We start from the raw sequence: 23,281 nt of genomic DNA, 5'->3' as shown, positions 1-23,281 counted from the left end.
AAGCCTTACATAAATTGCGTTTAATCCCTGTGTGGACACAAATAGTTTTAAAATAACCTTAACTTGGTTTATTTCAATTCATTTTGAAATCGAGCTTTCTTACATTAATCTAAATAAGTCTAATATTTCAGAATGCTCCCATACAGATGTGCTCCAAGTCTCATTACCCTTCTGTCATCAGCATACCCAACTGCAGGATGCACTATGCACTTCATGGTATTCAGTGTTACTGTAGGAATATGTTACTATTATCTTTTAGTGGCACAGATCATGAAATCAGTACCTTGCAACTGAAGATCATATACCTTAAACAGTTTCTGTATGTTTGGTCTTTAAAAAAGAGAGGGGCAGCAGGGGGGCAACACCTAGGAGATTACACAGACACACATAAAATGTATCTTAGAAAAACATTATTAAGATTGAAAAGTGAAGTACTCAAAAATTAGCTAGTGTTATATGCAACGTTGCACAAAATTGCACAATATTACTCATGCAGCTTTAAAGCCAGCTCCTTCTCTATGCATTATTATGTAAATGCTTTCATTTCATGGTCACATATGCTGGTGCTGTTCACACTGAAATTTTTTTTTTAAAGACTAAAGCTTGCCCAAAATATAGTGTGTGGATTGCAAATGGCATGTTTCTCAGACATTACTGCCAATATCAAGCCAAATTGAACTTTATATTCCAAAGTAGAGATGTTAAAAGTGGCTCAAAATAAGGCCACTAAATTTTTTAATTATGGGCAAAACATTTTTCCACTAGCTTCATTTTTACATACAGCTGAAGTGTTTTGGCTGAATTTCTTTAGAATAGAAAATAAAAAAATGAATAGCTTAGCAAAAAGAACCTCTTGCTGGGCAATATTTGCAAAGAAAAGATCAATAACGAAATTTGAGAAATTATACTCAATGAAAAATAACACTTTATATTGGGAAGTGTTATGTGATATTAATAAAGATGATACCTCCAGCACTGTCTATAAATAGAAATACAAGTCCATCATACTGCTAAGTTGCTGTGAATTAATGGTTAATTTTTATACAGATTTGAACCTTTTTAGCATTTGATTTAAGAGAAAATAGGCCTCTGATAGTCTGTTTACACTACTATATCATATAAAGCAAATTAATATGGGTGTGACATGACAACTTATGCAGTTACACTGCAGTGTAACATACAGCAAGATCATTAAATCATGTACTAGGAAAAGAAATAAAATGCTACAAAATAATGCAAAGAATTCATGATATTCTATATTTGTTTTTTAATTTACATTTAAAAGATTACTTTGTACTTGAAGTAGCTGAATTAGATGAACAGTCCATTTTATTCTCTTGTCCAGAGTGGTGTAAGTGGTCTGGACAACCTGATCTGAATGTCAGGAAGCATGAAAAAAATGAAGACTATTAAATAAAATGCCAACAATAATAATAGGGACTATGGTAGTGTGAACAAGATGCTATCATTTCCTGAAAATTAGGAGATGGGTGAAATTCAGTCACAACTCCCTTTGCTATTCTCTTCACACAGAAGCTTAGAAATATTTTATTAAATATTAATAACAACATGCAAGTCCTTTAGTCTTATTTTCATTTTAATTAGCCAGGATACATATGTCATTCGCTATGAAGCCAAATGCTACTCCTTTGTATTAACCTGCAGGGGGTACTAGAAAATTGAACCAAGAAGCATTTAGCGATTTTTCCTCTTACCATGAGATAATTAACATCTTCCCTTTTGCAGAATCTTAATGTTACCTGATCCCCATATACAGGTTTCATATTGACTTCTAGAATTTGAGCAGTATGGTGTGAAATTTCTGCCTCAGCCCATTTCTTACAAATCACTGGAACTCAGGAAAGTTATTAGCCTTCAACTTGAACTTCTGAACGTACTAGAGAAGCTTAAACTCATAATAAAATGAAATTGGAAGAGACAAAATTACAATAATTATTGAACCAGTTATGTTTTGTAGTGAAAGATAAGGGCAACTGAAAAACATAAGAACTTAATGGTAGCTGGTATGGCTAAAAGAATAAGTTTTTTGACAAAGAAAGCTGGGATATGAATAAGTAAGAAATAAATGATGAAAAATTAAAGAAATTTATGTATAAAGTCTGTGGGTTTCCAGACTCTTAGCCAGCTGGTTCCCCAGTTTGCCTGCCTCTTAGGTTTCCTACTCCACATCAAAAGCCTAGAGATCATCTTAAATAGGGCCTCAGAGCTTCCAGCCTAGCTGCCAGGGATCCAGGGGCCTCTGTTTGGAGAACCTGAAGAATTGCCAGGCTCCTCGGCCAGCTGTTTGGTGCCTTTGGCTACTGGCCTTGGGCACCGACTTTGGCAAGAGTTTGGTGTGCTTTAGCCAACTGGCCATAAAGCCTAGTGCCTTGTAACTCTTGGACCTAACATATTTTGCCTGGTGAGTTTACCACAAAGCTATAAGCCTACCAGTTCTGCAATTCTGTGGGACTGGACACTCTTCATGGCTAAGCTTGCCCAGGCTGAAGAGTTTGGTGGAATTAAATGTTACATGCATTAACTGACTGGAAGCAGAGCTGCTTTCAGAGGAAACCCACCTGTGTTCCATTCAATGAAAACAAGTATGTTTATATTGGATATTTCAATTACTGATGAATTCACATTTTCCAGTGGATATTAGAAAAAAATGTAACCAGCTTGACTGTCACTGTAATGCCCGATGATTAAAATTGTCTCTTGTGTATGTATGCATTATGAAATATGCTAAATTACGTCATCACATTTTTTTCATTGATACCCTGCTTCATAGGGTAGGTGGTTCTTCTTTAACAAGCTGTTATTTAATATTTTATCTTCCCATTGTGTAAAACGAACCTCACACCCTATTGCCTGTACATTATTCAAACCTTGTTCTGGGGACATATTTATTTTTCCCTGATATTTTGTATAGAGGTGTGGTGGGTTGGCCTTGGCCAGCAGCCAGATGCCCACTCAGCTGCTCACTCACTCCCCCTCCTCAACAGGACAGTGGAGGAAAATAGCATGAAAAAGCTTGTGGGTTGAGATAAAGACAGGGAGTTCACTTCCCAATTACCATCATGGGCAAAGCATGTGTTGACATGCAAATGTGTAGAGCAATTTCAGAAAATAAGTATTTTTCATCTTGAACCTAGTGAAATATTTACAATGTATTCTTGACTGTCTGGAGTGGCTTAATGGAAGTTGGGGGTTGAACTTAACAATAGGAAGACCACTATTTATGACAATCAAATCTGTACTGTAAAAGCTAGCATGAGCATTGGACATCATTAAATCAAATGGTTAACAATCAAGCGATATAGAAATGGGAAAGAACAGAAGCCTTGAGATAAATCTATTGCTTCTGCAAAACTTTGGTGATTTTGATAAGAGGAAAGTCTGATTATCATCAAAGTAAGCTTGGTCCAGAAATGAGTTATAAATATTAGTTACCAAATTGAGTTTTATGGGTGTTATTCTTTAAATAGTTCTGTAATACCCACAATTGTAAAGCAGAAAGTAATGATGACAACAGAGGAAGCTGATGCATTATTAAAGCAGATAGTCAAAGTCATGCTAATTTGCAAAGTGAATAAAGAAAATGCTTACTTGATTCCAAATAAACAGTCCCCTCTGTGTAGGTGAACTTTTGAAAGCCACAAAATGAAGATTGCTTCAATTCTATCTGGCCAAAGATTATAGACTAATAGAGGGTCAGGTACTTTCTTGTTCATAGTTTTTACTGCTCAGGTGGAATTGCATTCAAGTCATAGATGTTCTTTTGCTGATATATAGTTAATTGATGGCATGGATCCCTTTTGGATTCCCAAAGGAAGAGAGGAATTGTATCAGGTAATAAAAAGTACTACTTAGATAGAAATCCAGTTTTATCCCTCTGGCTTTAGACCAGTCTACTTTTCAGGCTTCCAGAACTCATGCTGAAACCAGGCAACAAAAAAATTCGGAAGTTGTAAGTGGCATTTGGGAACCAGAAAAAACTGAAGTGATAGTCTTCCAAATATTAAGAGATCACAAACTGGTATTTAATTCTTAATAGTATGGATCTAAAAAAAGCCTGTAATTAAGTAAACCTCTTATGGAAAATCATTCTATGCTAAACTAAAAGTTATATAACAAATTGGAATACCAAGCAATGTTAATCAAGGAAGAAACATCTAATACAACTGCTTTAATATTCCTGTGATGAAAGTTCATACTGCCACCTATATGAAGTGGCACGATAAGAGGTGGAATGAGACCAGTCTTGATCTTACAGGGATAAAATACCAGATGAACATTTAATAAATAAATAAAATCAAGTTTTTATGCCATACTGATAAATCAAAGTGAATTCTTCCAGAGGTTCAGTAACTAAACTTAGAATACTCATGTAAAATATAAGCATGGATCATTTATATTGTAAATACTAAAGACAAACTTTAATATCTTAATTATATTGTAAGGTTGTCATCATTCTACTACAGAGCTGATGGGTTTCTCAGTAAACACTACTAACCTGTATTGGTTCTGGCTGGGATAGAGTTAATTTTCTTCATAGTAGCTTGTATGGGGCTATGTTTTGGATTTGTGCTGAAAAAAGTGTTGATAACACACTGATGTTTTAGTTGGAGCTTACACAGCATCAAGGCCTTTTCTGCTCCTCACACCACCAGCAAGTAGGCTGGGAGTGCACAAGAAGTTGGGAGGGGATACAGCTGGGACAGCTGATCCCAACTGACCAGAGGGATATTCCACACCATATGATGTCATGCTCAGCAATAAAAAGCTGGGGGAAGAAGAAGGATAAGTCAGTATCATGACCAGCAACTGTTAAACAGATATAATAATTATAAATTCCTTCTAATATGCTCTGGTTAAATCTGTTGTTATCTCATATCCTTCGAGCCCCACGTTGGGTGCCAAAAAGGACTGTCGTCGTTTAACCCCAGCCAGCAACTAAGCACCACACAGCTGCTCACTCACTCTCCCACAGTGGGATGGGGGAGAGAATCAGAAGGGCAAAAGTGAGAAAACTCGTGGGTTGAGATAAAGACAGTTTAATAGGTAAAGCAAAAGCCGTGCGTGCATGCAAAGCAAAACAAGGAATTCATTCACTACTTCCCATCGGCAGGCAGGTGTTCAGCCATCTCCAGGAAAGCAGGGCTCCATCATGCCTGATGGTTACTTGGGAAGACAAACGCCATTACTCCGAACGTCCCCCCCTTCCTTCTTCTTCTCCCAGCTTTATATGCTGAGCATGACATCATATGGTATGGAATATCCCTCTGGTCAGTTGGGGTCAGCTGTCCCAGCTGTGTCCCCTCCCAACTTCTTGTGCACCCCCAGCCTACTCGCTGGTGGAGTGGTGTGAGAAGCAGAAAAGGCCTTGACTCTGTGTAAGCACTGCTCAGCAGTAACTAAAACATCCCTGTATTATCAACACTTTTTTCATCACAAATCCAAAACATAGACCCATACAAGCTACTATGAAGAAAATTAACTCTATCTGAGCCAAAACCAGTACAGGGCCATGCTCACACATTGCAAGCTTATCCTGCTTTTGGTATTCCATTGGATATCACCACAGAACACCTATGCTTTGCAGTGTAGACTTGCAGTATATGTGCATGGTACTATGTCACCCTGTTTGGAGAGGGTTAGCAACAGAAGAGTGATAAAGGGTTGCAGTTTCTGAGGTCTCTTTCAATGGTCCACTTGCAAGAATAATAAGGGGTAAGTGCAGTTCCTGTTGCACAGGAACTGTCCTAGCAGAAAATCTATCCCATGTACATTTAAAGATGTTTTATATCTTTATACACAATTATATGCAAATTAAAGTGAAATTTTATAATGATTTTGGACTATTACATGTTTTTTTAAACTCTGATTCTTAAAATGTTAACAATGTGAATTAAATGAAATAATATCAGTAAGGATTCAGGGAAGAAGAGACAGTTTTATATGTACCATCTGTTGTCTGACCTTTTAACAATATTATACCTCAAAACAATGTGCTAGTCCTACCTACCTCCTACCTAGTTGATGCTGAAAGCAATATATGGGACCAAGTGTCAGTCCAAGATAGTAATGAGGCATATGTCTCTGATAGGGACATAAATAAGCAATTTGGATATTCTTCCAATTGCTTTTGTTTATTTTGTATTTTTAACCTTTCAGCCTTTGAGTACATAGTCTTGTATATATTCTAGAGGATTTCTGCTTCTCTCTGTACAATTGAGTAGTGATTGAATCATATTTGTATAGTGAATGAAGGTGTTTTCTATAGAGCCTGTAAAGGATGATCCTGACTTCGTAAAAGTAGCTTCTATCCCAGCTTGTGTCATAGACTTCTAAGTTGGTATGTCCAGATTACTTAAACTGCAATTTTTCAGATGTCAGTTCATTGTTTTTAACATTTTGATAGCCAATTTGAGTCAAATCCTAATATTTTAGAGGTATTGAGCATGAAAAGCTGAAATGACTAAGATTGCAGATGCTTGATTCCTCTGAAAAAACTACTCTTCCTTTGTCTCAAGCTAGGTATACAAATATCCAAGTGCTCAAAATTTGCATGTATAAAATATCCTATAACATATACTGAATGTATGTTTATATTTTATTTACATTTACAATGGACTTATTTTAATTGGTAATTTCTAATATAAGTTGGAATTATACTTGCAGATAGACATACTTACAAGGAGTAGCAAATAATGTAACATTCAGAATACAGCTTAACATGCACAAATAAAAATGTTTCAATTATCCATTCATGTGACAAAGAGTTTTTAATAACAGCAGTGGTATCAACTATTCTTTCTTCAGGTATCAACTATTATTGTAAAATAAAAAGTAGAAGGATCACTCTGGGGAATAAAAAGAACAGAAAGCAATTCTGGCACTCCTAGATAGTGCAACAAAATTAAACAGATCAAGCAAAAAAAGTTAGGAGCATTTCTGAGTATCAGACTTGGTATGTCAAACTCTTCACTAAATGGGAAATTTAATTTTGCTTTTTGCATTGAAAATCATTAGAATAATGCATGCCAGCTTTGAAGGATTTGGCCATTTTTTGATCAAGACTATGTTTTCAAAGCACTGTAAAAGGTCATGTGCAAGCTCCTTTTAATAGGGTAGCCTAGGCATTAGATGCAGTGTAGCTATAGCAGTATGGCTATCTCATCTGGGAATGCATCCTAATCAATGAAAAATACACTTTATATATTCAAGTTTGTTTCCTGTATATTTATCTGAATGCTACCTTCTTTGGATTTGACAGCTGAACCTGGCGATTCTATGTCCCACTACAGTCTAGTTGGTGTTGTCATTTTCCCTGGACTTCCATTCAAAGTTAACCACTGATTCTTCTTTATTTAGTGCTGCTCAAGTCAGAGAATTTCAAGGATTAATAATTTTGGGGGTGAATTCTTAAAAAACCATTGCTGTTGAAAGCAGATGGATTTCTTAGTGTGTCAAGGACACATGAATTTGACAGTAGTCAGGATGGGAGAAGGAATAATCTTTTCTTTTTTCAGTTAGGGGTTTAGCAACGTGATGTGTGGAAGGATAAAATGGTAGATTTCTATATAGAGAGCATTGGAAGTGAGGAAAACATTCAAATTACTTGTCCATAAACTCTGAAGACTCCAGATTTAATAGTCTAATTTTTGCTTTGCTTGTTTTTTGTTTTCACTTGTGGCCAGTAAAAACAAAAAGTAAGTAATTGTCCCAATTTGGGGCTCTGATCTCATCCTAAATGTTAAAAAAAACCCAAAACTCCGCCATGGTAATCCATTTTTCTGTATTTCACTTGCCCTAAAATAATTATGACAGTTTTTCTTATCTCTGCTTTTTGTCCCGAATCAATATGAATCAATTTGTAGCTGCCCTAATCAATCCAAAACTGTAAGAACACAGACTATACAATTATTCTTTTCAAATACAAGTTAAAAATAAGTTTTTACCTAATATTACTTATAAAGCCCATATGATCATACAGAGCAGCATTGGTCTAGAGTTCCTACCTGTTGTTACAGCTGAGTAATGACTTCATAAATGTGTAGGTATAATTTTGAAACTAGAAAATACCTTCTCTTGGGCCATTAATTTCTATTTGGAACAAGGTGAGTTATGTTTCAATGTATATGTACTTTGGAATTTCATTTAAGTTTGATTTCTCTTTGCATTCCTAAAGGACAATAGGAACAATTTCCCATTCAGCATAATAGGAAGGCATGTGGCCTTAACGAATATCTATGTGTGCTCATATTTGTTGCATTTGTTTATTTTTAAGTGAAATTTAATATGTAGACTAATGACTTTATGCACTTCTCTTTTCTTCCTCAAATAATTTCAAAAAAATTATATAGCGGCTTGTCAGTGTGTACTGCTAATACCTTAGATCCTTGGATTGCATGTGTAGTAATTCAGGTCTGTAATTGTCAAGCAGTGTTTGGTCTGACAGTGGAGACTTTGCAGTGCTGTAGGTCTGACTGAACAGTTGGTTGTATGATAATTGTGAGGGAAATGTGAACTGCCTCACACTAGATATAGAATCCCTTTTGAAGTGGAGTCCATTTTATAAATATAAAGTTTCAGGTTCATTTTTTGGTTCCATTCATTTCACACATGCAGCTGTCTGCTGGGAAACCATTTTTAGTCTTTCTCCTTTCTCAATTTACAAGAGGATTACGTATTTTGAATACATAATACATCAGTTTTTCTAAATTACCCAAACCATTTCATCTTTCTGTACCAAAGCTGCGATTATTTAACTGCTAGTGAATTTTGAAAGTTTATTTATACTTTGTCTCATGAACTGTAAGCATTCTTACATCCTCAAGCCAGGACAACTGACCATACAATGTCTTCTGCAAGGCTCCCAATAAAAGTTATGACATGAATGAAAAAGTTATGTCTGAAATTTCTTCTCGGTTATCACAGATCCCAAGGAAACCCCTAAGTCAGCCTCAGGCTGCTGTCTCAGGCATGCTGAGCAGTACACTTCTATCAGGTCTCCACTCTGTTTTTCAAACAACTACTTATATATATGGCTAGACATGAGAGACCTAGCCTATCTGCCTTCTCTCTTTCAGCTCAGCTCTTTTTTCTCATTGCAGAGAATATTTTGTTTCTTTTGTTCTCCATTTGATTTTCACCCTATGACTTGCATCTTTGTTGATGTCTTTCCAGTCTAAGCTGTTTTCAGCTGTTAGTCTGTTATTCAGTTTGTGCAAGTTAAAGGCTCTTTATGCTTTTTTTTTTTATGGAAGGACTTGGGATTTCTGATTCCATAAAGATTTATACCTGGATTTAAGTTAGCTAAAACATGTACATCTTTGCAGGATCAAGGCCTAATCTGGTAAATATTGTGTTGGAAATTTGGTGTTAAATATTGTCTTGATAGCTTTCAGATTGTTTAATATTTTGAAAATTGCTTAATTTAGCAATGGATGGCAGGTACATTAAAAGTATACAATATATTTGTTAGACTTTTAAAATAGGAGTTATATGACTCAAAAGTATTAGATTAAAAAAAAACATTTAATAAAAGAGAAATTTAGACACTTAGTTAAATGAATCTAATATAAATCAAACAAAGCTTGTGATAGAAAGGATAGGATAGAAAGAATAATTTTTACTTGACTTAATAAACAGGAGTATGACTGGATTAAAGTTTGGATTTTTTTTTTTGTCAGAACAGGATTTTTTCCCAATATGTTTTGACAGAGCCTTGAGTAATGAGAAACTACTGACTGTAGATATTCTTTGCTAGAATTATGAATTTCCAGTAAGCTAGTTGCTTCATCATGTTGAATATACTCTTGGGAATTGTTCATGTAATTCCCTTAATTCAAATCAGTTGTGTACATATTTTGTAATTGATGAATTACTGACAGTAAATAAATATTAATTCAAAATCAACTATTTGTTGAGCAAAAATATTGGTTAACAATTTTCATACCAGTAGTTAGCAGTCTTGTATTTACTGTGTCTTTTCACATGGACTGGAGTTTCATCTAAAACTGCTGTTTACAATTGTAATTGACATTGAATATATAGTATCTCAGATAAGAGTGCATTTACAGTGCAACTGTATGTCAAATACTTTTATTAACACAGAGTAATACCAAATCAATAGTCCTTGAAATAACATGTCATTAAATTTGTCAAGATGAAACAACTATTCTTCCATCAAATTCTGCTCTACATTTAGATGAAATGCCTTGCTTAAGTAATGTCTTTGAAGGCTGGGTGTTACTTCCTTTAGCTCCGATTGATTGTAGTTAGCAGGAACTATGTTCTTTGTGTATCACCAAAACAGAACATCTATCTGCAGCATATTGTCTGTGTTTTCCTCATAAATGTACATAGCTTATGTATACTTTGATGTGCTGTTTGCATTTGATTAATTGAGTCTTACTGCTTTTGTGTGTGTATATGTCTTATTCCTACTACTGAATACATATGATTGATGCATTGAACTGTTGGATTCTATTCAGTGAATATTAATCAAACAACATGCTTCTCTGCTTAATGGCTTTACAGTGTGGGAGGCAGCCAAACAGCATAACCTATAGTCTGCTTTTTTGCTCTTTAATCATTATCACTTTGACATGGGAGAATAGACACAGAATGGCTGCTATTGAGGTGACAGAAGCTGACAGTTATTGGAGACATCAAACAAAAGTTCCTCTTGCTGTTGCCCATTGTCCTTGACCACTAGGACAGTTTTGCTAAAATCATCTCACAGTGGTAGGACCATTGAGAATACCACATTGTTTGTATTTAGTAATGTTGCTATTCTAAAAAAAATTATTTTAACTATTATGGATGTTAGCATTTTTTGAGTTCTTCCAGTTTCAGCTCTGAAAATATATCTCAGTTTTTGTTATAAATCATGATTTTGTAGTAGTATTGAAAAAAATAAGGCAGAAATCCGCCAAACCTCCTGCATTTTTGTATGAAGTAATGTGTTCAAAGCCAGGTATGTTTTTATGAAAAGGAATACAGTAGTACTGAAGTTTGTGGTTCATAATAAATAATAGTTGAAAGCTGAATCACTGAAGCACAAAAACTTTTTGTTTCCAGTCAGTTTATTTTGTCTCATGGGTGTATTTAAATATTTTCAAAAAACATCAGTATAAGAATTTAATGGCTTCAATAAAATACTGGATTAGTCTGCCATTATCTAGTGGAAATTAATCTATTTTATATTTGTTGAACACACATTTATCCACTGTTGTACCACCTCCCCTTGAACATATCCTGTAAATATTCCTGTTGCATATATACATATATTTATATTTTAATATGTTAAAATGTCCTTGCAGAAATAGCTCTATTTGGAAAGAAATTTTTATTTATAGCCTGTATAAATAGATTGAATATTTGTTTCTGATCCATGTCAAAGCAGTAGACCTGGTATAGTTCCAAAGTCCCTTCTGCTGGATAAAGGCTATTTCCAGTTTTTTGATTCATACAAATATCTGCTTCTGAGATTTGAGTATACTTCTTCAATTTAAATAATGATTATTCCTACATTCTCATTGTTTGGTAATTCTGGAAAGTTAATTCTCAGTATAACTAAGCAATCTTCACAAATCTGGTTAATGTATTTACTGCTTGTTGATGATCTCAAAATGATAGTCTGCCAAATAATTTTTTAGCATAGCAAGAAAAGCTAACTACTGGTAGGTGCATTTCTCTGCTGATCCACACCTGTCATTGTCCTTTCCTAATTTTTGTAGTCAGGCTTTAGATTTCAACAGTAAGATGGAAGTAAGGAGAGAAGAGACCGTGGCTTTTTAAAGACCTTATCTAGTGGGTTTAGTTCTTTTGGGTAGAAATTTTTATTAACCCTAATATATGCAAATTTTAGCATGGACTACAGTCTTGTTATGTTTCACATAGTTCTTCAAAAGTGTTCATATTGTGGTGATTAATATCATAAAACATATAGACTGTTAAAAAGAAGCAGAATATTTGAATATGATCACTTACTGGCAAGTAGTTTTCCTTCAGCATTAGGCTGCTATGAATAAGGTAACTTGTCTGTAATCAAACAGAATCTTTATTAATATTAGCTCTTTTCAGTTATTTACATATCTTTCTAAGATGCAGAAAAAAATATTTCCTTTTAGATAAAGTTTCAAAACTGAATAAGGCTTTTAGGAATGTCTTTGTATGGTAGTATAATTGCTGTATGTTCACGTAATTGTTTATGGAATTAAAAAATGAAAATATTTGAATTGAATAAGGCATTTACTTTTTTAGAATAAATGGATGTAAAACTAATACTTGCATTTTCTGTTTTTCCAAACTGTAGGGGGGACACAGAGATTACCTCGCATAATTGGTGTATCTTTGGCTAAAGAACTAATCTTCTCTGCACGCATTGTAGATGGTGAAGAAGCAAAATCAATAGGATTGATTAGCCATGTGGTAGAACAGAATGAAGCAGGGGATGCTGCATACAGAAGAGCATTAATTCTGGCAAGAGAATTTTTACCTCAGGTACAACTAATTAATTTGGTTTTAGTTTTGAGTTATCAAATATTAAGAGTGAAAAAGAACCAGCTGTAGTAGGAAAAAGCTATCATTAAGTTATGTATTAAAAAATCATTCTAGCTACATGGAGAACAATCAGAAGTTTTCTCTCATGTATATAATGGTGTTATTTCGTAAGTATTTCGCAGTGAAGCAAATAAAACATGTCACTCCTTGTATCATCGTGGTATGGTCTGTGTTTGCATTGTATATTTTGGCTTTCAAGTTTTAAACATTGAAAAAAATGCTGTATTTTTTTAGTAAAGCAATTGTCTCAATAGGTTATTCTGTTGTTGTTGAACACTTCAGACGAGAGACAAAAAAGTCCATGTGAAAGTGGACGTATCTGAGCCTGAGAGTCAAAACTCTGATTTTGAAAACATAAAGCCAAATGTAATTTCAGAATTAAAGCAAAACCCAATTACTACTGGAGAGCCATCTATTTGCTTTTTTTTGCCTTTTATTTATTGCTTTCCTCAGTGTGAACTATCATAATTAGCTTCCCATTGTTTAAATGGACTGATTGCTGGGCCCTTCATGACAATGAGTTGTAGAGCATGGTGGCAAGAATGGAGTTAGCCATTCTTTCTATATCCCTCATTGATGTTTCCACTCACAAATTTTTCAATATTTATTTTCTTCTCAGATCTGTGAATAAAACACAGGTTTGTCATCATCTGCCCAGGTAACATATAAAAAAAGGGGAATTGCTGAATTCCTGTGCTTTAGAACTTGGAAATTTTAGTAAGAAATTTAAGTATGACCCTTGCAGGAGTCTTTGTGATAAATAATTCCTACATGTTCCCTTACTGCCATAGAGTGCAAGCTATTTATTTGGAAAAGGAATGTGAATTTGGAGCTCTTGATAAACCTGCTTTTCAACTGAAAGCTCACAGTTGGCAAATTCATAGCAGACAGTATTAAAGAAAATAATTAGGAAACCACTTTATGTGGATCACAAGTGTAACAGCAAAATCTTTCCATTCAGAATGGAAAATGTTACAGATTAAATATGGCATTTAACATTGATTGTTTGTGTTTTGAAAACCCTCATAGAAACACAAACATTAAACGATGAAAAATATAATAAAAATTATAACATACAGTGCTTCCAGAATGTTGATTTATAGGTACAACTTCACACTGGAACCAGTTCATAAACATACTGAAAGCTCTGAGGTCCTGGCAACTCATGCAAGTACAATGCCATATCACCACTGAAGAGATTGCATTTGCTTTTTCCCAAAGCAGCAGGCCACTTTAAAGCAATGTCTGAACATTCAGAAGTTGATGCCAATGATAGGCATAGTACTGAAAGGATTCCCAAGGTGCCTAGCTGTTTCATAGCATATTACAGGAGGAGAGTGGAAATCCCTCTGCTTTTTCCTTACCTCAGTTGCTCACAGAAGACAGTCATGACTTGACCAGTGCAGGCTTTGCTGTAGCACATTTTAGGTTTGAATCTGTATCAGTTCATTTCATTTCATTTTCATCTTTTCATGTCTCTCCATTGTATGATAATAGGGATATAATAAGAGCGATCATATGAAGTCCTATAATATCCTATTAAGGTGGCTGTTTTGAGCCTTGTTTTGAAGGGTATTGAGGAATCTTGACATAATTGGAAGTGCTCAGGATCTTTGAAATCTAAACCAAATATACTGCTTTAATTGTGCTCTTTTGAAAACAATATGTTGCTTTCACTTTTTCTCAATAGTTAAAATACCTATTTGGAAGAAATTATCTACTATAGTCATGCAATTTAGGATATTTGACCTGCTTGCTATCTATTTAATAAAAGTACAAAGTCTAGAATGTCCCAGTATAACAGCATTGATGTGCAAACTCTTCACAGCATAATCTTGTAGAATTTGATGACATGTAAATCAACTTTTTCTTTCATTTTAGGGACCACTGGCAATGAGAGTTGCAAAACTGGCCATCAATCAGGGAATGGAGGTAAGATCTATACTTTCCATAAAAGTAAGCAGACATCAGGCTAGCAACAGTTCTTCTGTAGTGACTTTTTTTCTAGAGCTGTTCTTAGTTTCTCAGTGTATAGTCTTTCAAAATCTATTTGGTCAAAACTTTTTTTCAGATTAAATGCAATTTTGTTTATGTCTGCGATTATTGATTTCAGACTCCTGAGACTAGACCTGATACTGTTTGGACATTTCCATAATTTTCCTGCTGGGAGGAAAAAAAAAAAAAACAGTCATACTCTTTCAAGTCCATCAAGGCTATCAGTGTTATTTTAGTAACTAATAATGTTAAAGGCCAAAAGGCATGTTATTACTTTTTAATAGTTTAATACAGGCTAGTGTTAAAATTATATCAGGAGTCTGATTTCAGACATTGGATTGCCACTCCTTGAATGCTATTGACCTAGCTCTAAAGCTCATTAAGACCCAGCCCTGAACACATCTGGACATGTGTTTTACTTTAGGCTTGTGAATCCTCTTGTTGAGCTCAGCAGGACTATTCCTATTTAAAGTTAAGCACATGCATAAATTCTGCATGAGGACACCTTATAGATCAATCTGGGACAAGAGAAAGGGGATCACATTGCATGCAAAATATGAATCCAATAAAATAAATTTAAGAATGGCCTTTTTAAATTTTTTTTTAAAAGTCTTCATAAGCAACCAGTGATATAATTGTGTTTAGCAGAGCACACCACCAATGAAGTTTGCCCTGAGGAACAAATTCAGATGCTGTTGTGCAAAGAGTATGTTCATTACATTCACACAGCAAGTAATGATGTAATTAAAGTTTTCTTTCAGTGGCACCCAAGGTTTAAAATGCTACAAGCTAAATTCTCTAAGTACCAGATATAATGAATTGGAAGGTGAGAATGATTTTTGTAGAATTAGGGAAAATATGGTTAGAAGGACTCTGAATGATTATCTAGTTCAATTTGAGCCCCCAAGACAAGATCTACTGTATCAAAACCAATCAAGCCAAATATTCGTTCAGCCTATTGTAACAATCCTTTCATGACAGAGATTTCACAACTTCCCTTGGTAATCTATTCCATTGCTTATCTCCCCTTGATGAATTGCTTGTGGTGCATAGCCCCAGTCTTGTCAGTGGCCGTTTGGAAAGCTGATAATTTCTGCAACAGCTGACACTTAGGAAAGGCAGAGAAATAGTGAGGAGAAAGTTCAGCCATTTCAGCTGTTCAGACCACCTCACAAAGAAAAATATTATCAAATCTAGGCAATGGTGCAGGATTACTACTGGCCTAATTTTCTTTCTTAAATCCATTTAAGCTTGAATTTATGTTTACTTTTAGTATGGCATCATTTTCTTATATGAAATTGTGAAGATGCTGGTTTCAGAACACTTTTGAGTAAGCATGCAGTACATTAAACCTTTTCCCCTGTAGTAACTGAAATGATTACAAACATGCAAGTAGCTAATGGTTTTTAGTCCAGATGATATGTAGTGAAGAGCATACATTCTTTTGACAGTGTATTACATACTAATTGTATCACCGAATAAGGAAGGAAATACTAACCACTCTCACCACATGGCAGTGAAATATTTCTATGTTAAAGTAATGCAAAAGGACTTTGCAAAGCATTTTAGTATTTGGCATATAGAAACACAGTATTTAAGTTAGCTATCAGGAAATAATGTTAGCTATCAGGAAATAATGTATACTAAATGTACAAAAATATGCTTTAAAAATATTTTATTCTTTTCCTCAGGTCGACTTAGTAACAGGTTTAGCAATTGAAGAAGCTTGTTATGCTCAGGTATGTATTTATAATTTCACCAAAAAAACCCGTGAAACAGGCTTTGCTGGAGCCTGTTGTGAAACACATACAGAAATACAACTTGAAATTGCTTTATGATTTCTTCTACAAATATTTTGTCATTGTATTTAGACCTTCCTTCTACTTGCTCTGTTTTTTTATAAGGAATTTAAGGAAGGAACTGTAGTTTAGGGAAAAAAACATCCTCCTGTCAAAACTGTTCAGGCAAAGGGAATGAAGCGCTGGCAGCCCTATACCTAGCCAGCCATACACTACCATGCATCTAGCCCAACTGCCTTACTTTTCCTTTGCTTTTGTTTAATGTGAAATGGCATTGTACTGGATCTGGCTTGGATGGAGTTAATTTTCTTCATAGCAGCCCCTATAGTGCTGTGTTTTAGATTGGTGACCAAAACTGTTGATAACACACCAATGTTTTAGCTCTTGCTGAACAGTTCTTGCACAGCATCAAGGCCTTCTCTGTTACTCACTCTGCCCTGCCCAGCAAGTAGGCTGGGGGTGGGCAAGAGGATGGGAGGGGACACAGCTGGGACAGCTGACCCAAATTGACCAAAGGCATATTCCATTGCCATATAACATCATGCTCAGCAATAGAACTGTGAGGTAGTCTTTCCAAAGGAGCTTTTGCTCAAAGACTGACTGGCTGAGCATTGGTCTGCTGGTGGGACATGGTGAGTGATTGCCTTTGCATCACTTTTTTTGTTTTCTTTTTTTTTTTCCTTCATCTATTAAACTGTCTTTATCTTGACCAATGAGTTTTTCTTGCTTTTGGTCTTCTGATTCTCTCCCACATCTCGCTGCGGGGGGGAGTGAGCCAGTGGCTGCTGGGTGCTTAGTTGCTGGCTGGGGTCAACCCACCACAAATATGAAGGGCAGACACTTCACTAACATGTGCCAATAATAGCATGTGTGCTAACCAACAGAAAATCAAGACAAACCTCTTTGCCAGCAAAATATAGGAATGGAGTATTTTGAATTTGCATATTCTTGGAATTCGAGACAAATTTTTGATCATGGAAATTGAAGCATCAGCATTGGAGATATGCTTATTTAAAACATATGACAATCCGATTAATAACCTACAAAAACAAACCAAAACAAAACCAAACAAACAAAACCCAAATCCTAGAGAGATTTTCATTGTCATCTGTTCAGAGGAAAGATACTCCTTCTTCTCCCAAACTGTTTCTCAGCCTTATGTTGTGCCTTTAAAGTGTCTGGTACTTTCCTATATCTAAATATATACTGCAGTTTTCATTTCTATGTTACAATATATGTTGCATGTTGGATTCATTATAAAGAACTGGGGTTTGTATGGAAATATTTTTCTTGGTATTGTTTTGGGTATCAATAATAAAATTTTACTCTGCTCTTTGTAGACCATTCCAACAAAAGATAGAATTGAAGGTCTTCTTGCATTTAAGGAGAAAAGACCTCCTTGCTACAAGGGAGAATAAAAGAAGCTGATGGGGTAAAAGTACTGCTATGAGGACCATTAAGGTGCATTTTACATCAGCACCTGGAATATCACAACGACCAAAGTAAAAGCAAATCATACTGATGTTACAACATTTTCAATGTGTCCATACTTGTACTGGGCCCAGATAGATATGTGTGTCAACTCATGCTAATTTAAGTTTCTGAAGGTTGCTCTGTGTATTGGCAGGTCACAGAGTCATGCAGCATTTCTTTAAATTTCATATGTATGAAACTCACCATTCCACAATTAAAAAAGCTCTGTAAATTCTTTATATAGACAGAGCCTATATGTGATATGAAGTATAAATCTACTGTATTATTTTATCAAAATAAAAGTGACTTCTGCACACCAAAAATAAGAAATTGTATCAAATATGCATTAAAATGATTCTGTGTATCAGGAAAAATTACATTTGTGTATCCTAGCTGAATATGTACATTAGTAATAAAGTTAATGGAAATTAAGAGGTTTATTTTTAATTTTTGTTAATTATTGTTTATTATCTGACTTACACTATTATAAGTAAAATGAAATTAACTTTGAGAATAGCACATAATGGTGTCCTTTTGATGAAGTCATTTGCCATTATATTAATTTGTGTTAAATTCAGACATCTTCAAGGCCAACCTTTAGTTATACATTCTTGTATGTTAAACTTAGCTTTGGCTTGCATTCTTAGAATCATAGAATCATAGAATCATAGAATCATTGAGGTTGGAAAAGACCTCTAAGATCATCGAGTCCAACCGTCGACCCAACACCACCATGCCCACTAAACCATGTCCCTAAGCGCCTCATCTAAATGTCTTTTAAATACTTCCAGGGATGGGGACTCCACCACTTCCCTGGACAGCCTGTTCCAATGAATATTTCTTCCAAAATATCATCTGATCAACATTGTCTGCTCTGAAGGAATTCTATTTTACTTGCCCCAGTTATTTTATTTTTTTATTATATTAAAGATTTTTGAGTGCAGGAATGTGATGAATACACCGTTAAAGCTAGGATTCTCTTCAGCCTCAAAATGCTCTTTTTACAGGTTCTAATACTACATATACAACAGGGCTAAAAATGAAAGGTTTTTTATTCTGTGGAGGCCTCAGGGTTCTTTTCATACATTGAAAGAGAAATCCAGTAGGTTATGAGGTGAGAAAACTATTGTGATTCATATTGTGTATTTGCTATGGAAATGGCATATAGAGCAAATATCTGGAAATAGCCTTTCAGAAAGTATTTTTGTTAACTTGACTGGAAAATAAGCATGGCTTAGCAGTCAGAGGCATCTTTTTTATATGGAAACAAATTTCTTTGTATTTTTTTACCATTATCTCATGAAACTTGTGCATACACTTCTTTCTGCAACATTACTATGGTCACTGTCCATATCTATGGTGATAAAGCAACTGATCAACATGAAATGATGAGAACTCATTTAAATTCATATTTAGACATGTCTTTACATGTAAATTGATTATAACTAGTAGAGCACACACTTTTTTGTCTGATAAACTTGCTAAGTCAATTGTTTCATGCATGGTAATTTGCAAATAAAGTACCAGTGCTTGTTTTGATAGTCATATAAAGCCTAGAGGGTCATTTTCTCCTATTTTTGAAATGTCAAAATGTCATTTTTATTTTTACTGAGTAGGAAATAATTATGTTAATGGGAGAAAAAATATTAAGTCTATGCTGACTGGTTTGTGTTTCATAATTTTTATATATAGTCTGGTTATTGAGCTGCGTCTGTTTTTTTAACAGGCCCTGATTAAGTAACTTCTGTGAATATCTATTGAAAAAATTTCTAATGACTTTAAATACTGTGGCATAAGACTGCTGTTCAATGTCTTGTCAGAGGTATCTGAATGACTTAAGTCAGTTTGGTGCTTTTAAATATCTCACCTCTGAAGAAATTTGGTGTTTTGTTTATTTAGAGTTTGTATAATTATATAGTTAAGAGCACTTGGAAGATGTTGTTCTATGGAACATTTCTATTAGATTTGTAGAGCCATTTGGGTCAAACTTGTTGAAATTTCTGTCAGTCTACACACAATTACTCATAGTTCTACTTCAGGGTTCATATCTATGTTTTTCTAGAGCTGTTTTTACACAGCTGCATTCAAAATAGAAACAATATATATCATGTGCAGCTGCTTCATATTTTTATCAGTTGTTTCTTTATGATGCATTTAACCATAATCAAATTCGCTAAACACACCAAAAATTACTGGTCTCTCCAAAACACATAACATGGGATAGCCTTGGCTAACAGACAAGTCATTCCCACCCCTTCTCAGTGGGATGGGGAAGGAAATAAAAAAAAGGAAAAAAAAAAGATAAAGACAGGGATATTGCTTACCATTTACTGTCATGGGCAAACCAGACTCAACTAGGGGGAAATTCGTTTAATTTATTGCCAATTAAAATAGATTCGGGTAATGAGAAACAAAAAGACAAGCATTAAAACAACACTTTTTCTTCCTCCTTTTCCAGGCTCAATTTTACTCCTTCACTCCAGACTCCTCTCCCCCACCACTGATCGTTGGGGGGGGACACAGTCAGTACATAACAGCTTCTCTCTGTCGTTCCTTCCTTCTCTCTTTTCCTCTGCTCCAGTGTGGGTTCTCCATGGGCTGCAGTTCCTTCAGGAATATCCATCTGCTCTGGCACAGGTCTTCCATGTACTGCAGGTAATATCTGCTCACCATAGAGCTCTTCCTCTTCCCCTTCCTCCTATGACCTGCTCTGACCTTTTCTTCTCTCCACCTCTGCCTGTGCAGTGTTTTCACAGAGGTGCCACAAACTTCATTGATTGGTCCAGCTTTAGCCTGTGGTGGGTCCATTGCGGAGCTGGCTGGAACCTGACCTTTTCTCACAGAGGCCACCCCTGTGGCCACCACCATCCTGCTACCAAAATCTTGCCATATACACCCAATGCAGCACAAAAAGGCAGAATATCATGCTAGTAGAGTCTGAGTTTGGGAGACTTAGGGAGTAAAGGAAGGAGTTTGGTAAGAGTGATATGTCACAGTACCAAAATCAATTCATAGATGCAAAACGAAAGGAATAATTCAAACAATTTATCACAGACTTGTTTCATTGTTTTTCCATGTAAGCCAGTGTCCTGGTGTCATGGTTTAACCTTCCCCTTACGGGTACTGAATAGTGTTGAACAGGGCTCGGTAGGCATGGGCCAGGCCCCAGCACGTTGCAATGATCTGTGTCTCTCTGGAGTTGCCAGGGTGACAGCATACTTTGTCCAAATATTCTACTAACTTTTCAGGATTCTGCACTTGCTCAGGGGTGAAGTTCCAAAACACTGGGGGTGCCCATTGGCCTAGGTACTTGCCCATCTTGTCCCACACACCCTGCCGCTCATAACTATCCAGCCTCGGGGCAGATCTCTGGATGATATTCTTAAATTGCTTACCAACTTTAGACAAAACCGAAACAATATTCTCAAGAAGTACCAATAGAAGTATCTTAACTACCCAAGGATGTTCAAAATACTGAAAAGTTACTGTAATGAAGGAGGAAACATCATAGAAGAAGGTAGCGACGCTGCCATTCTCTATTTCCTCCATAAAAAAAACCTCTCAGAGGAAGGACTGTAATTGCTAATTGTCTCCACAAAGTGGTACCCGAAGTACAGTAATGGCTTCAGTACAAAGCTCAAATACCAAATTAAGCCCAAGGCCAGTGTTTTAATAACAAACCTCCCAAGCGGAACATCACCAATCACTGCAGACCACAGCAGACTGCAAAAACCAACACCAATCTCTAACATGTACAGCAAAAAAAAGAGCCTGATGCAGATTAGACAAACCAATATCGAGAACAGATGAACCAACATTGTGACCCCCGCAACTGTTAACAGATATAAATTCCTTAATGCGCTCTGGTTAATCTGTTATTATCTCAAACCCTTCGTGCCCCACGTTGGGCGCCAAAGAGGACTGTTGTGGTTTAACCTCAGCCGGCAACTGAGCACCACACAGCCGCTCGCTCACTCCCCCCTGCCCCGGTGGTATGGGGGAGAGAATTGGAAGAGTAGAAGTGAGAAAACTCGTGGGTTGAGATAAAAACAGTTTAATAATTGAAATAGAATAAAATAATAATAAGAATAATAAGAATAATAATGTACAAAGCAAGTGATGCACAATGCAATTGCTCACCACCTGCCGACCGATGCCCAGCCAGTCCCCGAGCAGCGGCCACCCCGGCCAGCTTTCCCCCAGTTTATGTACTGAGCATGATGTCACATGGTATGGAATGTCCCTTTGGCCAGTTTGGCTGTGCCCCCTCCCAGCTTCTTGTGCACCTCCAGCCTTCTCAGTCAGTAGAGCATGGGAAGCTGAAAAGTCCTTGACTGGCATAAGCACTCCTTAGCAACAACTAAAACATCAGTGTGTTATCAACATTATTCTCATCCTAAATCCAAAACACAGCACTGTGCCAGCTACTAGGAAGGAAATTAACTCTATCCCTGCCGAAACCAGGACAAGGACAAGGACTTTTCAGCTTCTCATGCCCTGCCAGCGAGAAGCTGGGAGGGGGCACAGCCAGGACAGCTGACCCAAACTGGCCAAAGCGATATTCCATACCATGTGATGTCATGCTCAGTACATAAACTGGGGGGAGTTAGCTGGGGGGTGGTGACTGCTGCTCGGGAACTGGCTGGGCATCGGTCGGCGGGTGGTGAGCAATTGCATTGTGCATCACTTATTTTGTATATTCTTTTATCATTATTATTATTATTATTATTATTATTTTCCCTTCCTTTTCTGTCCTATTAAACTGTCTTTATCTCAACCCACGAATTTTACTTTTTTTTTTTTTCTCTCGATTGTCTCCCCCATCCCACTGTGTGTGGGGGGAGTGAGCGAACAGCTGTGTGGTGTTTAGCTGCCTGCCGGGTTAAACCACAACAGCCAGTCCCTGATAAGGTGTATACTGCAATTAGAATGAGGATTTACAATAAGCAAATATTTGAAAACCATTAGTATTTTGTGTGGTATACATTGAACAAGATGTGCTTTCTGGTCTCATTTGTGGGATTTTAGCCATGTTCTCTCAAGTATTACACCTAATGAAACCACTGAAAAGCTATAGGGCTTCATTGTCTAATGAGGGTGATATTGTATTCAAGATGCGATAATGATGACAATGTAGTTATTTAAAGGTGTTCTTTTTGTGCACACTTTTAGAAAGACAGCTGTCTCCAAAAAAATGAGGAAAAGGAGAATAATTGCAATCATAAACCAAAAGGAGAGATGTGTTCAGCTGAAAGGTAATGTGTATTTTGAGGGATTATAAAGGCTACTTTTTCTGTTTGTATTTTTTTATGTTGGTTTTCATTTTGTCTGAGTCGGGAGCTCAAATACTAGGGTACAAAGAGCAATTTTAAGAATTTGTTTGGGTTGTTTTCACTTTAAGAACACTATAAGTTTTAAAAGCAAAATTAAGAGAGTTT

At 35.9% G+C, this 23,281-nt stretch overlaps 1 protein-coding gene across 2 annotated transcripts in view; it reads left to right on the top strand.

Annotated features, from left to right (window-relative positions):
* Positions 1–18,275, top strand: part of LOC143172069 (methylglutaconyl-CoA hydratase, mitochondrial-like) — a 114,742-nt gene extending 96,467 nt beyond the window's left edge. For both annotated transcript variants that reach the window (XM_076361304.1, XM_076361303.1), the window contains 4 exons: positions 12,329–12,516; positions 14,458–14,508; positions 16,263–16,310; positions 17,711–18,275. In XM_076361304.1, coding sequence (XP_076217419.1) covers positions 12,329–12,516; positions 14,458–14,508; positions 16,263–16,310; positions 17,711–17,788 — 365 coding nt within the window. In that variant the 3' untranslated portion in view covers positions 17,789–18,275. The remainder of the gene's footprint in view (positions 1–12,328; positions 12,517–14,457; positions 14,509–16,262; positions 16,311–17,710) is intronic.
* The last annotated feature ends 5,006 nt before the right edge of the window (positions 18,276–23,281 follow it).

Source organism: Aptenodytes patagonicus, chromosome W (genome assembly GCF_965638725.1).
Source record: "Aptenodytes patagonicus chromosome W, bAptPat1.pri.cur, whole genome shotgun sequence".
NCBI classification, from domain to species: domain Eukaryota; kingdom Metazoa; phylum Chordata; class Aves; order Sphenisciformes; family Spheniscidae; genus Aptenodytes; species Aptenodytes patagonicus.
This window is presented reverse-complemented; position numbering and strand designations above follow the sequence as displayed.